The following is a 16948-nucleotide window of genomic DNA, read 5'->3' on the forward strand; positions in this document are numbered from 1 at the left end:
TTAGACCCCCCCCCCACAATGCTTGTTAAACCGTACACATAATGAATTCATTAATTATTGGATCACAGAGTCGGTCTTTGTTTTTGTGAAGTGGACATGAGAAGCGGACACCAGGTGTGCCCATGCGAGCTGGTCTGAAAGGCGATATGGAGACTGATTGTTACAACATGTGGCAGCAGCGACTGGGTATGTGTTCCTCCATCTTAAGAACCCCACGTCCACCAATCCGTCGGGTCTGCTCGCCCTTGTTTACATTTGCCGCACGTAATCGTGACCAAAGCGCTGGAACCCGCAGATGGGCCATGAGTCAGCCGCGCAAGGGTACCCAGCATGCCGTTCTCCACCTCTAACCGCCCCCCCCCGCGCGAGTTTCTGCGCTTAGCACTTCTCAACCCTGCGTCGCACCGCACCGAACACAGTCCTGCTGGGAACAGTGGAATGCTGTGTGGATACACCCCCCTAAACGCCCCTAAACCCCCTTCCCCGACCCCTCCAGAGACTCCTCACAGTGACTAAACCAAACCCAGCCTTCGCATCTCGCCTCTCCTCTCCTCTCCCCCGCTCCCAGCTGTGGGGATCCCGGCATAAACGTGCCTTTCACTGCTGCGGAGGAAGAGAGAAAGTAGCCATTGTGGCGGGATTGAATGTCCCATTGAGCCGCGCAGCAGAGGGTCGCGACCCCACCGGCCGACACGCCGGTATGGGTTTACTACCCATACCAGGGGAAGCCCACACTCTCACCTGCGCTGCGGCCCAGGAGAAAGCTGCTTCTGTGCAGCAGGGAGGCCCAGACAGGCCTGGACAGAGAGGTGCAGACATAAACACAGAGAGACAGAGGTGCATGGCCATTCACGGCCACCTACGCCATTTTATTAATCACTGAGCGTGTGCAGAAACACAGCTTTAGATACAGGAGCACAGGACAGACGGAAATAAAACATTGGTCATTGTATTTCACTTTTTCCCCCCACACAGATTCTTAAAATAAAAATTTTAGCCCATTGCAATGCAGAACGTCCATGCGTAGACTGTGGCACTCAATGAAAACACATGACTACTTTAGAATGAAATGAAATACAAGAGCCCTTAACCTGGTATGAAAATGAACAAAACTTATTTCAAATAAAAGTCTAATTGGACTTGAGTACAAGGTCATCACAGCTCAAGCATACACATACACGCGCACACGCACACACACGCACACAGGCACATGCACATGTACACACACACACGCACGCACACACGCACACATACACACACACATACACACACACGCACCTGCACACACGCACATGGACACACACACACACACACAATACATCTTTCTCATACATAGCTGTTTCCAAGTCCTTTTTTGGCAAAACCTCCTCAATTATGCACTGGGGAAAAGCCACAAAACATGCAGGTATTTCAGTACACTGACACCACTAATACTGTAGTGTCTGCATAGACCTGTCATATAAAATGGCCCACTACTTTTCAACATCCCTATGGCACAATTATACACATTTAGTCATGTTAAACATATAGATGTGCATTTACCTCAATGTTTGTGACTTGCGGGGCCAAGTTAGCACAGGAGGAATTGGTAGAAAGTATTTTTTTTATGGCAATAACATTGTCTAAAACCCAAACTTAAAAACAATGTCTTCTCCACTCCTGCAAGTACCTGCCCTTTCGCACATTGATGATACAAACTTTACTTCTGGATATCTTGTATCTGCTCAGCAATGTAATACCTCGCTACACTGTATTTGCCTTCCAAAAGGTCATCTTTTAATTACGTTGGAACAAATTAAAGAATGAATATATGCCATTCAAGATCACAATCATAAGGCCTTAATACTCACTGATTTGTTCTACATCGCAGCTGTGTAGATGAGTTTCCATATGACGTTGCCTTAAGACTGATAATGTTACAATTTTTGGTAACACATTATTTTAAGGGCCCAACATAAGAGCTATATAATGCATTCACAAGTACAACATAGCAAATTCATAAGCACTACATAAGTATTCAGATGTGCTTGTGTCATTTTCCAAAATAAGGCTCCTTTGTCAGTTCACTTGGTATGTCTTGGTAATGTGACTTGCCGCATCAATGTTGAACATACCATATGCCTATTTGCGGTTATTAACATAAGCGGTTATGAATGCTTATGCAGTGCTTATGACTGTGCTATGTAGTGCCTATGAAGACGTTATATAACTCTTATGCAGTAGGACCCTTCAAATAAAGTGTTATCCAATTTTTAAACCCTGTGAACCCCCAAGCAACACAGTTATACATCAAAGTACCTAATATACAATAGACCACCTGAAAGCTCCCACAAGTTGCTCAGAAACATTAGGCATCGTGTTTTAATGAACAACCCATTACAGATCTCATGGTTTTATACCTCAGGTCAGGAAACATCACAGGAGGTCAAGTACAGCTCTGTTTAGTTACTATTATGGCTATTTATTTATACCGTTCTTTCCCAGAGACAGAGATGTCAGTATCTTCTAAACCGTTCTGTGAACAACAGAAATACAGAAATGAAAGTAAAGCAGTTCTTTCTTCTAACAGGAAGAAAAACTGAAAAGAATACTGTAGATTGCAGTAACTATGCTCAAGCCTGACGCTGCTCTTTTGCTAATGTTTCTGGGAGGGAAAGTGAACTCTAACCACTCTGGTGTACTGGCTAGACGGCACATCAGGACGAGACACGATCACCCAAACATGTTTTCTGTCCTGACTGTCAGGGCGTGAAACCAAACAGAAATCGAAAGACGTTCCCCGCACTTCAATAAATACACCAGGATAAATACAACTGCACAAAGAGACCAGAACTATATCAGGGATGGGGACAAAGACAAACGGACAGCGCTATATACAATTTTGAAAGGAAAAAAAACATATGTCCGTTCATTAAAATCGCAGGTAGAAAATACCGGCAAACAGAGCACACACAGATGCTGCACTCCTTCAGAGACGACTTCAGAAACAGTAAAACAGGGTTCAGAGCACAGGAACATGGGGTGGGGTATTATGTATTATATTGCATCAGATTACAAATTGCAAACTGGTCAGATATTTAAGAAGCTTTCAATTTTTTTATATTAATGATTTTTCACTTGTTAGGGCAACAAATACTTTTGGTTTAAAAATAATAGTAATTCTAAAAAAAAAAAAAAAAAAAAATACAAATACACATAGCTTGTTAATGTCAGCAGAGCTGCATAAATATATAGTATGACCAATGGCTACCAAACCATTCCCATCCACATAAACTGGTCCATGAAAAAACTTGTCAGACCAAAACAAGCTAGCTATATCAGCTAACTGTAACAGGAACACATGTCTTTGCAGATTACAGCATTACAGCCAGTCACCAGAGCGACACACAGAAGTGTAAAAACGTGCTATCACTAAGAAATTACCAATAATGTGCACATATACAGAATCACTCCCTGCACTGACAACCAAGTGTGAAAGCAAATGAGCCAGAGTAACAGATTCAAGTCCCTACAAGATTAGCTTCAGACAGGTATTTGTTCCCAGTGGTACAGCAGAGAAAGAGAGAGAGAGAGAGAGAGGGGGGGGGGAATGAAGAAACTGTGTGAAAGAGACTGAAACATTAGTATACGTTTACAAGTCAAAAGTGGTGTGGGGCTGATTTCTATGGTGCTATACTCATCATGGTATCACCTTGTTTATACATGATCTCATCAAGCGCAAACTAATGACTGAACAGATCAGAATCCATGGCCAGGGGTACATGTGATTTGTCACAAAAAAATTGAACTGGTGAAATCAAAGGAAATATTATATAAATTTTGCACAAATGTGCAAAAAGCAGTCTGAGATATCTGAACTCAGACACAAAATGAAATCTATCAGTTTAAATCTGTTAAAATGTCCAAGCCAGTTGGTTGAATCTTCAACCGTCCCTCAACTGTATTGTGCTCAAGATCATTTGCAATATTTTGGGACAATCATAACAAAACCAATTAAACGCAATGCAGCGATATCCACAATAACACAATTTCTGCCAAATATTTCTGGTTGCTAAAGTCATTCAAGGTCACTGCTTCTGCAGTCAGAAAATCCGTCACAACAATCAAACCGTGTTACTGGTTTAACAGAAGGACAAAACACTGCTCATCCTCACCTCCTCTCACTCCCTGCTCATCCTCACCTCCTCTCTCACTCCTTCAATGTTCCTTCTTTCATGTTGCCAAGGTGACAGACTGAGCCTTTTATGGGTCATCAAACAAAAATCTTTCTCCCTGACCACTTCTCTGAGGATGCCATGCTAACAGCGATACCCTTTCCACACAGAAACACGGAGGTGTGACCCTGAAAGGAGCCCTGTGCAGGTCTCATCTGACCCAAGTCACATCCTTTACTTCCCTGAAATAGTCTCTGAGACTCAAAATATCATATAATATTACATTGTATTAATAATGCTCAACACCCGCCCCCCCCAACTTCCAACACTGTATGCTCATCGACCGATAACATAAAGGTGCGTGCAAATAAAACACATATGGGGTTTTTAATAAACTTACGAAACTTTAAGAAACATAGATTTCTTTTTAGAAACATACAACTAAGTATTTAATTCCCGTTCTTTTGAATGTGCAAAGAAAAAAGATTTAAAGGAATTATTTCGGTTTTCCACACAAAATCTTTAAGAACAAAGTTGCCGTCTGGTCTCAAACAGTGCCTTCACCCCTCAAATGTGAATGGTACATTCCTCTAAAGGCAGCACACAGGCATAGGAGGCAACATCAAATACAGAAACATGGGGGTGAAAAAAAGAGTGCAGAAAAAAGAGAGCAACCCTCCAAAAGACAAAATAGTTGCTAAATAAAGAAACAAGGGTTAGAAGTCCAAGGGATAAAAAGGCTTGATCGTTTAAAAATCAACAGCCGATTGACAAGGTTCTCTTCTCTTCTCCTCTGTCTGTCATCTCCTCTCCTTTCTGTGGGAAGTGCTCAGATTTTCACGGTGTGGGCATGTTTCTTGCACAGGGGTTTGCCGTTTTTGGAGAAGAAGGCCTGCCCTTCCAGACTGGTGGAACACACCTGAGAAAACACAGGATGGGGTAAGCGTCAAATGAGCTCTGCGGTCTCTGGACCACGCAGACAGTCAGTCAGTCTGTCACTCACTCATTTTCTAACTCACACAAACCAAAAACACTCACTCACTCACTCACTCACTCACTCACTCACTCACTCACTCACTCACTCACTCACTCACTCACTCACTCACTCACTCACTCACTCACTCACTCACTCACTCACTCACTCACTCACTCACTCACTCACTCACTCACTCACTCACTCACTCACTCACTCACTCACTCACTCACTCACTCACTCACTCACTCACTCACTCACACACTCACTCACTCTCTCAAACATAAACACTAAAACACACTCACTCACTCACTCACTCACACAAACCAAAGCACATTGCACGCACACACATTCACTCACTCACAGACATAAACCAAAGCTAACTCACTTCACTCACTCACTCACGGACATAAACAAAAGCAAACTTAGACACTCGCTCACACAATCGCGCACTCAAAGCGTACGTACCGCACACACAAAACAGGTATCGTGCCAGGTGCCCCCCAGGGCCTCCAGGAACTTGTCTCCTGCTTCGATGGGGAAGTCGCAGCCACGGCAGCTGGTGCCGAAGAGGTTGTAATAGTCTGTGGACAGAGAGGAGGGGAGAGGAAACTCAGACTCCATCCTTCGCGCACCGGCTGCATGGCTTCAGCTGTCTGCTTCAGCTGTGTGTTGACTGGTTCAGTCTTCTTATGCTGTGGCCTGCCATCACTCATCCAGCAGCAGGGCTTTCTGTCTGCCCCATGGGATTCCTTAATCATGGATTAATGGATTGCCGTAATGCACCGATTTTCCTATAGGGATTTCAATAGTAGATCCTCTCCTCTACCCCCAAAGTGTAGCACCCACCTGGGTAATGCACGGCAGCCATTTTGTGCTTAAACACTCAGCTGAGCTATTAAGCCAAACTGGGGGATAATTAGATGAGAAAAATTGCAGAAGCACGGTTGGAAATTTGACCAGGACACCGGGGAACCCCTCCTGCTGTTGGAGATAAGCGGTAAAAGGATTGCTAATGACCACAAAGAGCCGGGACTTTGGTTTAACCGATCACCCAAAAGCACAGCCGCTCCACGACGCTGCATTTCTGCTGGTTCCAGAGGCATATCTGCCCTCCCAGCCAGTTTAACGCATGCGAAACCAATTCAATGACCAGCGATTGGTCATAACATTTGTTTTGCACCAATCATTAGTAGCATTATTAGTTTTTGTTAATAAAAGTTTTGAACTTCCTAAAGATCTTGGTAAATGGTTGGCATTTATATAGCGCCTTTATCCAAAGCGCTGTACAATTGATGCTTCTCATTCGCCCATTCATACACACACTCACACACCAACGGCGATTGGCTGCCATGCAAGGCACCGACCAGCTCGTCAGGAGCATTTGGGGGTTAGGTGCCCTGCTCAGGAACACTTCGACACAGCCCAGGCGGGGGATCGAACCGGCAACCCTCCGACTGCCAGACGACTGCTCTTACTGCCTGAGCCAATGAGACGACTGCTCTTACTGCCTGAGCCATGTCTCCCCCATAAAGCAGGCGGAAAGGAGTAAACAAGCCCAGTCCTACAATACTGTAGCTTCAGTTACCAGGCAGGAGTAAGAGATATGGCAATACAGTAGTGGGCTATACATGCCAGCGTGGTGACAAGACCTGGGTCAAATTTGAAGTATTCAAGCTACTTTAGCATTTAGTATGTTCCAAATGTTGCAGGTCCCCCAGAACTTACAGCAAACCACATTACTAACCAAAACACACATACAAAATTACAAGTTTCTTCCAGGCATAGATGAAAACAAATGTTGCTTTTAAGATTTTTTATAAACCACAGGGATTTTACTGCTGTCTAAAGGGTTACATTTAGAAACAATAATTAACCCTTTGAAGAGCAGGTTATTTGAAGTCAAATCAACTGTAAATCGCTTTGGATAAAAGCGTAACAAAATATGATTTATTATTATTATTATTATTATTATTATTATTATTATTACTAATGTTTTAATTACTGCAACACCATTGTTATCTTGTCACTGATATCTTAATTATTGTTTTATTTTATGTTTTGGAGATATTGTGACTTATTGTGTTTTTCTGTAAACTTGGCACTCCTTTAAAAAGAGGGCACTGACCCTCAATGTATCCCCGCATATTTCATAAAACAAATAAAATAAAATAAATAAAATAAATAAAATAAATAAAATAAATAAAATAAATAAAATAAATAAAATAAAATAATAAATACTCAGATATTTGACACTGGAATATTGTAGCGTGATGACTGTGTGAAGCTCTGGGTGTGTGTTCGGAGCCTGCAGGGCCTCACCTCTCTCGCAGTAGGGCTCCCCGTCCTCCAGGTGGAAGGTGTTGTTGCCGATGGGCTGCTGACAGGACGCGCACAGGAAGCAGCTCCCGTGCCAGGTCTGCTTCAGGGCATTGATCACTTCCTGCGGGCAAGGCGGGCGCACCAGATACATGAGACCCACGTCACACCAAGCGCCCAACCAAGAGCTGCGCCGTGCCAAATGTAGCAGTCCGTCAGTCAGTCCGTCAGTCCGTCAGTCAGTCAGTCCATCAGTCCGTCAGTCCGTCAGTCCATCAGACATGTGGTTAGCGGTTATGTGATACACGTTCCTTTCAATGCACTGCAGCCCGAAACAGCCCACTGTGAGGGACCCTCAGCTTGTGCTACGAGCACATAAACCCCAGAGACATAACAAGCAATTATGAATACAATTTGCCATAAATGTTCATTTTTTGTTTTCTGTATTAGTGTGTATTTGAGATTTCCAAACATTCATTTTCCAAAAGATTACAGTAAAACATAACATTTAGTTAAATAATGTAACGTCTTAAGGCATAGAACCTTTTTTTGAAGCGAAAGCATTTATTGTTGAAAGTGTCTTCGCTTTATGAAATGTGTACATGTGCCTTTTGCAAAGTACTGTACTGTACGTCTTATTTCAGGAGATTCAGTCCCAGCCCTGACCCCCTGACCCCCTGACCCCCTGACCCCATGCGCACGCTCACAGCTGCCAGGTAAACTGGAGCTCATTCCAGTCGAGGAGTCCGCGGAACGCCGCTGTGAACCCGGGACGAATCCCCCGGACCGTTTCCGTTCTCTCCCCTCGCGTCGACCTCAACCGCGCATCCAGAGGACGAGCGAGCGGCTGTTTGATGTGGGATGAGGTCGAGGAAACCGGCCAACCGTCGCTGACGATGACACGTCTGACCGCAGAGCGCTCTCTCCCCCAACTCCCCCCCCCCCTGCTCTCTTTTTGGGCAACAGGACAAAGATTACAGCCACATGAGTCTCTTTCCCATCACATAGACTCTGTTACAGCAACATGAGTCTCTTTCCCATCACATAGACTCTGTTACAGCAACATGAGTCTCTTTCCCATCGCGCACACTCTGTTACAGCCACATGAGTCTCTTTCCCATCACGCACACTCTGTTACAGCTACATGAGTCTCTTTCCCATCACGCACACTCTGTTACAGCCACATGAGTCTCTTTCCCATCACACACACTCTGTTACAGCCACATGAGTCTCTTTCCCATCGCGCATACTCTGTTACAGCCACATGAGTCTCTTTCCCATCGCGCACACTCTGAGGAAACAGGGGGACGTCGAGGGGTAAGTGGGGGTGGGCGGAGGGAGTCAGTGGATGAAGTCTCGGGAGAAAGTAAACAGGAAAATAACGTCAGGACAACAGTCTCCAGTCGCGAGGTCTGTCTTCTTACTTGACCTAAAAAGCTTTGTAATTCTCCTAGCAGCCACCCGGTGAGTCTGCAGTTGGCCTGCCTGCACAAACCACCCAGCCGTCCCACAGTTCCCTACAGGTGAGTTCTCAGGCGAGTTCTGTCCGGTCAAACGGCTCATTCCAATCCCTTATTTTTCTCCTCTTTTTTTCCCATTTCCTTGCTCCTGACCCAGAAAGCGATTGAGGTCCACCACATATAAGGGCATTCCAACCTGCTGAATGCTCCTTCAAGGAGCTAGAAGTATACAATCTTGCCTTTGAGCAAGGAAACATGAAGCGCATCCTTTGCATTTTTTCAGAAAGTGTATAAATGCTGAACCTGTGGGTCCACATCTGCCACGCATCTGTGGCTTCCAACAGAATTTTGAAGGAGCAGGGACATCTCATTGGCCTAATTCAGGTTGATTTCCCCACCTTCACTTCTCTTTCTAGCCTCTTCCAATACAGTGGAGGAGAAACATGTGGAATGAGCCCTAGCTCAGCAGCGCTACACTGGTCAGTAGCGCTACACTGGTCAGCAGCAAGGTACCCACGTACACAAGGTCACTCACCCCCAGGATCTTATACTGGCAGCGGCCGCACGTGGGGGCGAAGAACTCCTCGTAGCACTGCACGCAGTACACCACGCCATGCTCCTCCACGAAGCCGGTGTCGGCCAGGGGTGAGTGGCAGTGCGCACACGTGAACTCCTCGGGGTGCCAGGACTTCCCCATGGCCACCAGGAAGGGACCTCTGAAGAAACGTTCCGGAAACATATGGAACAGTGAGGCCCAGCAGGACAAAGGGAGGGTCAACTACAGTAACATGCAAGAAGCTTGAGGAATGACACACATGCATATGGTAAAGGCATTGAATTGGTCCACTGGCTCCAGGAGTACACTGGCATGCTGGCCCCTAATCTACCTATTTCCAGATATACACACACACACATACACGCACAGGCACACACAAACACACTCACACACACACACACACACACACTCACACACACACACAGGCACACACAAACACACTCACACACACACACACACACACACACACACACAAACACACTCACACACACACACATGCACATGCACACACAAACACTCACACACACACACACAGTTGTTGGCAAACACACAGTTATACTGTATTAGTTATTATATTAGTTTAGCTTCCTAGGTTTTCCACTGCATACACTTTCACAATAGGCACAAAGGAAGCTTATTGCACATGAATCATTAATAACCTGCATAACAGCAGTACATCTAATTTGTTTCACAGTGTTAGACTGTCAGTGCTTAAATGCATGTATTTAGACCGATTCCAGTCTGACTATCACTATAACAGCAGTTCAGGCCCTCTTTTTACTTGTATTGCACTCTTCCTATGGACCAATTTACAAGGCCACAATTTGGGGAGTTTTGAACCTGGGGAAATGACTGTGAGAAGAAGGGTTTGCCACAAAATGGCCGCCTGAGTCTCGGTTACAAATAGGATGATTAGCCTAAGTGGGGAAACAACAGAAGAATATTTAATGCAGACAATGGTTACTCTAAACTGAGCTGTCATGCACACCCGGCGGGCCGCTGTGTAACCCACCCTGGCGACGGGGCCCCGGCAACAACCAGGCCGACACCCGAGCCCAGTCTTAGCTACTGCCCGGCAACGAGCCGGGCCGAGGCGCTGAACTGTAATTACGCGCACACAGGAGCAGGGCGGCCTCGGCCCTGCTGCCCGTCATGTTAAATTCATTGACCTCAACTCTCTGCAAATGAAAAGTATGAACACAACACCAACGGGCTCTTATCGGACCGAAGGGTCTGTTTCTCCTGCCTTCCGCTCCTTTACACGCGACTGAAAGGCTTTTCAACATAAAAGTCAAACAGCGCTGTGAAAAAGTATTTGCCCCCTTCCTGATTTCCAAGATTATTGCATATGTATCACACTGATGATTTCAGATCTTTAGGCAAAATGTAATATTAAACAAAGGGAAAAAACACTTGAATGCTAAACATGAATGCTTTGACTCAAAGCCCTTCTACAGACAAAGCGATTCTTTGATGCCATTGTCTTTCGAGATCCCTCTTTGGCTTCACACTTTTTATTCACTTGATTAGTCTTCATAGTTCTCTGATCAAAAAGAGCCAATCAGTGTACCCCTTTCTGAAAGACAATAAAGGAATTGGTCATCAAACACAGTTTGTAGTCCTAAAACCCAGAAGAGAGTTTGCATTTCTGAGCTATGGGTTCCCTCTGCAGATGTCCCATGCTTTTTCCCCATAGGGATTTCTGCCAAATATTAGACCTGTGATTAACGCATGCTTAAGTGAGTTTAAAGTTACATCCGTTAATATTGCAACCGAGCTTTAAAAAAACAAGTTGCTATATTGAAACTACACCTGTAATGATGACTGCTCACAGGCTGATATGAAACTTCAGTCGCGGCAAAATATGACTTGTAGCTTCATTGCAGCAACTTGTTAGCAGCTAGAACCGCACACAAATACATGTTCGAGATTGCAACTTCTCTCGTAGAAAAAAACGTCAGAGTCTCTTCAGCGTGCGTTAAGTGCAGCCCTTTTAGTCAGCAGAACGCTAAACCAGGCGAATCTTTGGGCGATTGGGCCCGGTCCCTGTAACAGAAGGAGGATTGGCGGCCTGGCCCCTCACCTGATGACCAGGTTGCAGTGAGCGCACATGGGCGTGCGCGTGCTGGCGGGCATGTGCTCGGCCCGCTGCACCAGGGACGCCTCGTCTTTGGGGTGCGCCCGCGGGACCGGCCGCTCGGGCACCGGCGCCTTCGGGGCGCTCACCGTGCCGAAGGACGGGGCCACCTGTCCCATCTGGCCGCCCGGCTTGGGCAATCCTGCAGGGTAGATAAGGTTAGCTTTTAGAGATAGTTAGCTTTTCTCACACTCAAAGCACTTTACAGTGATGGGGGGAAACTGGCAGACTCCCAGGTAAAGGGAGGGCCTTGAGTTGCCGCTCCCTGTTCTAATGGTGAGACTGACACATACAAAGAATGGTACATTGTTCATGCATTGACTAAAGTCTTATGTATACTATTTATACAAAAATGTCAAGCGAGCCTTTTTGAAGGCCTGGAGGGGTCCAGTGCGTGTTGGGCTGCTGTTGGGCTGCTCCTCAGACAGCGGACCCGGCCACGGCCTGAGCCAAAACCGCTGACCCGCCGACCCCGGCAGGAAGCATCCGGAAAGACAGGATGGGCACGACTCCGGAGCCTGTTCCACAAGCGTGGAATGCGGAGGATCGGTTTCCCCGGCGCAGGGTCCACCTGCAGGGGCAGCCCGGCAGAACAGGGCAGGGACCTCACGGCACTGTATCAGAACAGGGCAGCGCTGTATCAGAACAGGGCAGGGACCTCACGGCACTGTATCAGAACAGGGCAGGGACCTCACGGCACTGTATCAGAACAGGGCAGGGACCTCACGGCACTGTATCAGAACAGGGCAGGGACCTCACGGTGCTGTATCAGAACAGGGCAGGGACCTCACCGCGCTGTATCAGAACAGGGCAGGGACCTCACGGCACTGTATCAGAACAGGGCAGGGACCTCACTGCACTGTATCAGAACAGGGCAGGGACCTCACTCCGCTGTATCAGAACAGGGCAGGGACCTCACGGCACTGTATCAGAACAGGGCAGGGACCTCACTGCACTGTATCAGAACAGGGCAGACACCTCACCGCGCTGTATCAGAACAGGGCAGGGACCTCACTGCACTGTATCAGAACAGGGCAGGGACCTCACCGCGCTGTATCAGAACAGGGCAGGGACCTCACCGCGCTGTATCAGAACAGGGCAGGGACCTCACCGCGCTGTATCAGAACAGGGCAGGGACCTCACGGCACTGTATCAGAACAGGGCAGTGACCTCACCGCGCTGTATCAGAACAGGGCAGCGACCTCACGGCACTGTATCAGAACAGGGCAGCGACCTCAGGGCAGAACAGGGCAGCGACCTCACGGCGCTGTATCAGAACAGGGCAGTGACCTCACCGCGCTGTATCAGAACAGGGCAGGGACCTCAGGGCAGAACAGGGCAGGGACCTCAGGGCAGAACAGGGCAGGGACCTCAGGGCAGAACAGGGCAGCCCCTCACAGCGCTGGATCAGAACAGGGCAGCCCCTCACGGCGCTGTATTAGACGGGGGAGGTCGATTGGGGTCGGGGCGCCGAGAGGGTACACGCAGAAATCTGACGCAAAGGATGGTGGGGCGGGTTTGAGACAGCCGGTTTCCTCAGCGCGGGACTGTGGATGTGCTGAACAAACAGCTGAGGGTGGGGTGGCACAGCAGGCGGTTCCAGGCCGTTTGGGGAGGGGGGCTGAAGAGACAGAGCAGGGGGTAGATACAGTTTTGCGAGCGTTCGGGGCCTGCCGTTCAGCTCCACGCCTCGCGTTACATATTCTCGGAAGGCTATCGCCGAGAAAGGGAAGCACGTTGGCAGGGCACGGTGTTGAGTTCTGCAAAACATTCCCATTTTCAAGTCTAATTGTAACCCTAATCTTCTGCTGATAAGCATCTGGGGCAAGAGGTGGAGGAAAGAGAGAGAGAGAGAGAAACACAGGATCTTCTACGGTACATTTCAAGCCCCTGTCAAAGTCAGGCTTTTCCGAGTTTAGGCCTTAGCAGGCCAGCTGACATTCCCGTTGGAATTACTCACTCAGCACTTTCATGCCCCGAAAAGCCCTATTCATTGTTCCTTTTTCTGTCCATTATAAATCAATGGTACATTATACAAACGGGAATAACTGAACGAATAGTTGAAAGTGTGCCTTTTAGGCAAGTTCTAAAATGTGGTTAGCATGGGTGTGTAAGTACCCCCCAAAAATGCTGTCAATATGGGGAAAAGGGACTAGCACAGGGACTCTAGCACAGGGACTCTAGCACAGGGACTAGCAAAGGGACTAGTAAAGGGACTAGCAAAGGGACTAGAAAAGGGACTAGTAAAGGGACTAGCAAAGGGACTAGAAAAGGGACTAGTAAAGGGACTAGAAAAGGGACTAGTAAAGGGACTAGCAAAGGGACTAGAAAAGGGACTAGTAAAGGGACTAGAAAAGGGACTAGAAAAGGGACTAGCACAGAGACTCTAACACAGGGACTAGCACACAGCCAGATAAACAAGGGGAACATGCGCAAAAAAAGACATAAAAAGATATTTTATAAAATACACACAGTACACATTATACATACACCAGTGTGCACCAGTGTAAGGTGAGGAAAATTGATAGCAAGCAAATGTTTTTTGGGGGATGTCTAGCAGTGTGAGTCCCTTGTTCTCCGTGTTGAATATTATACAAAAATATACAAAATGAACACTCTGAACACACAACACGTCAAACCACCAAGTGGATAGACTACAGCAGTAAAAGTCTAATAAATACCCAATAAAGTGCTCACTGAGTGAATATATATAATATAAAAAAGCCCCACACGCTTAGGCAGTCCCAGGACGTAGCGTTCTGGCCGAAACGCTAAGTGACTCTGGCCCACGGTGGCAGGGATGGGCGAGGGGACCTCCTGCCCCTGGTCACACGGCAGCCTGTGAGGGGGATGGGATGTCCTCCCGCATCTGGGGGAGAATCCTGCATCTGGGGGAGAATCCTGCATCTGGGGGAGAATCCTGCATCTGGGGGAGAATCCTGCATCTGGGGGAGAATCCCGCATCTGGGGGAGAATCCTGCATCTGGGGGAGAATCCCGGATCTCCCCATAATCCTGGCCCCCCGGGCTCACGGTGCTTTGAAGCGAGGGCCGTAATGTGGCAGCTGATTACTCCTGGGCTGGGATTGGCTGGATCGCCCGCCGTCTGAGGAGCTGTGATTGGACGGATTAGCTGGCTCTTCCGCTGTGCCCTCGAACCCGGGGCTGGGGAGGTGGTCCTTCCACCTGGTCCAGACGTCCTTCCACCTGGTCCAGACGTCCTTCCACCTGGTCCAGACGTCCTTCCACCTGGTCCAGACGTCCTTCCACCTGGTCCAGACATCCTTCCACCTGGTCCAGACGTCCTTCCACCTGGTCCAGACGTCCTTCCACCTGGTCCAGACGTCCTTCCACCTGGTCCAGACATCCTTCCACCTGGTCCAGACGTCCTTCCACCTGGTCCAGACGTCCTTCCACCTGGTCCAGACGTTCTTCCACCTGGTCCAGACATCTTTCCACCTGGTCCAGACGTCCTTCCACCTGGTCCAGACGTTCTTCCACCTGGTCCAGACGTCCTTCCACCTGGTCCAGACGTCCTTCCACCTGGTCCAGACGTCCTTCCACCTGGTCCAGACGTCCTTCCACCGGTTCTAGACTTCAGACATCCTTCGACCGGTTCCATATGTCCTTTGACCTGGTCCACACTTCAGACTTCCAAAAAGCTTTACACAAAAAAGCAGTGCAGCATTGCATCTCTTTCAAAGAGCCGTAGTGGTGGCACTGGCCTGAAAGGCCCATCAATGGCATGTATTCTGTCAGCAAATGTTCAGCCATCTTGGAACTTGGAGCAAGTCTCCCTTGTACAAGAGATGGAACAACCAGGTAAAATGCAGGTTAAATAAAATGGAGAAATACCCACCCCCGCTAGCTCTGTGAGGGACCCACCTCCCCTCCCCAATTTCCCTCCTCCTGCCCTCTCCTCCTCCTCCTCCCCCGGGGACAGGCCCCTGACTCCGGGCCTGGTCTGGGGAAAGTGGCCCTTTGTTGTAGTCTACAACTGGGAGGGGGGAGGGTGGTGCACACCCCAATGAAGCAGCCTGGCCGTGCCCCCCACCACCGGTGCCCTGCTTACAGAGCCCCAGGGACACCCCGCTGACCGCTGTAGTAAAATAGAGGAGCTCACTCGTTCAGCTAGGAAAACAACCCCCCCCCCCCACGCAGATTCACACCCGCCATGGGGGCGGCAAGGCAAGAACCTCGCCCCGTAAACCTCGCCCCGTAAACCTCGCCCCGTAAACCTTTCGTAAGGCCCCCGAGCCTCTCCTGTAAATATTTACTCTGGGGGCAACGCCTGCCCGGCCTCGAGAGCGAGGTGGGCTTTTCTGAGGGGGGGCGGGGGGGTGGGCTTTTCTGAGGGGGGGCGGGGGGACGGGGGGGCTTTTCTGAGGGGGGGCGGGGGGGTGGGCTTTTCTGAGGGGGGGCGGGGGGGGCGGGGGGGTGGTCACTGCAGCGGTCTCCAAACCGCTGCTCGTGCTCGACGGACGGAAAATATGATTCCATTTCTGCCCACTTGTTACTGCGAGTTTCACTTCCACACTTTATGCCACTAAATCACAATTTTACGCTTCTCTCAGATTTCAAACAAAACAGGTCAGTTCAACAACAACAGTCAGACGGCAGAAAATATACTATTCTATTTCTCTTCATCTGAATTTTCCAAATTCAGTTTTCGTTTAAGTGCTGACACACTGACACTGTTTCTTCAACAGCCTACGGATATAGCCTACTATAATTAATAACTTTCACTACAATGTATTAAAAACAAGAACTAACACACTTTTGCTTTGTCCCTTGTTTAGGGTCTTGTTCATTATCTAATTCAGAGCAAGAAACCTGTAACTAACCGTGAATTAAATAACACCTAAGCAAAATACGAGCAAGATAATCCTCCCTTTTTTGGAGAACCAAAGAAGGCATCTGGAATTTATTCTGTCAAATCATACCAGGTTATCCTGAAGACTTTATCTTCAAGGTGCTGAGATCAGGAATGGATTATTTTCCAAAAAACAAAGAATGTCTCCTGTGAGGGTCTGTAATGAGTGATTGTTTCAATGATGAGAGAAATTCCCAGCGGCAGCACGGAGCGGGAGACGGACTGAGGTCAGTGTGTTCCATTGTTTGGGTTTCCAAAACACACGGGGTAGTGCTGCCACCATCTGGCCACTCGTTACAATACACCTCTATCGACACACCAAAGGCCTGGTTTACTAAGACCCAGCATATGCAAACGTTTCAGCACAAACTAATAACACAAACAAAGTCTGGTGCAAAAAAAAGCCAAGACTAATCATTTGCCATGGTATTGGTTCAGTGTGTGCAAAAAGGTTTTACACATGCTAAAGGCCTTAGC

At 47.8% G+C, this 16948-nt stretch overlaps 1 protein-coding gene across 2 annotated transcripts in view; it reads right to left on the reverse strand.

The window, feature by feature from the left end:
* Nucleotides 1-838: 838 nt before the first annotated feature.
* The window catches only part of LOC133140425 (PDZ and LIM domain protein 5-like), a 22869-nt gene continuing 6759 nt past the window's right edge, over nucleotides 839-16948 (reverse strand). For both annotated transcript variants that reach the window (XM_061260382.1, XM_061260384.1), the window contains exons 3-7: nucleotides 11546-11741; nucleotides 9442-9622; nucleotides 7450-7570; nucleotides 5596-5711; nucleotides 839-5073 (exon numbers count right to left, since the gene is read on the reverse strand). In XM_061260382.1, coding sequence (XP_061116366.1) covers nucleotides 4984-5073; nucleotides 5596-5711; nucleotides 7450-7570; nucleotides 9442-9622; nucleotides 11546-11741 — 704 coding nt within the window. In that variant the 3' untranslated portion in view covers nucleotides 839-4983. The remainder of the gene's footprint in view (nucleotides 5074-5595; nucleotides 5712-7449; nucleotides 7571-9441; nucleotides 9623-11545; nucleotides 11742-16948) is intronic.

Source organism: Conger conger, chromosome 11, assembly GCF_963514075.1.
Source record: "Conger conger chromosome 11, fConCon1.1, whole genome shotgun sequence".
NCBI classification, from domain to species: Eukaryota; Metazoa; Chordata; class Actinopteri; order Anguilliformes; family Congridae; genus Conger; species Conger conger.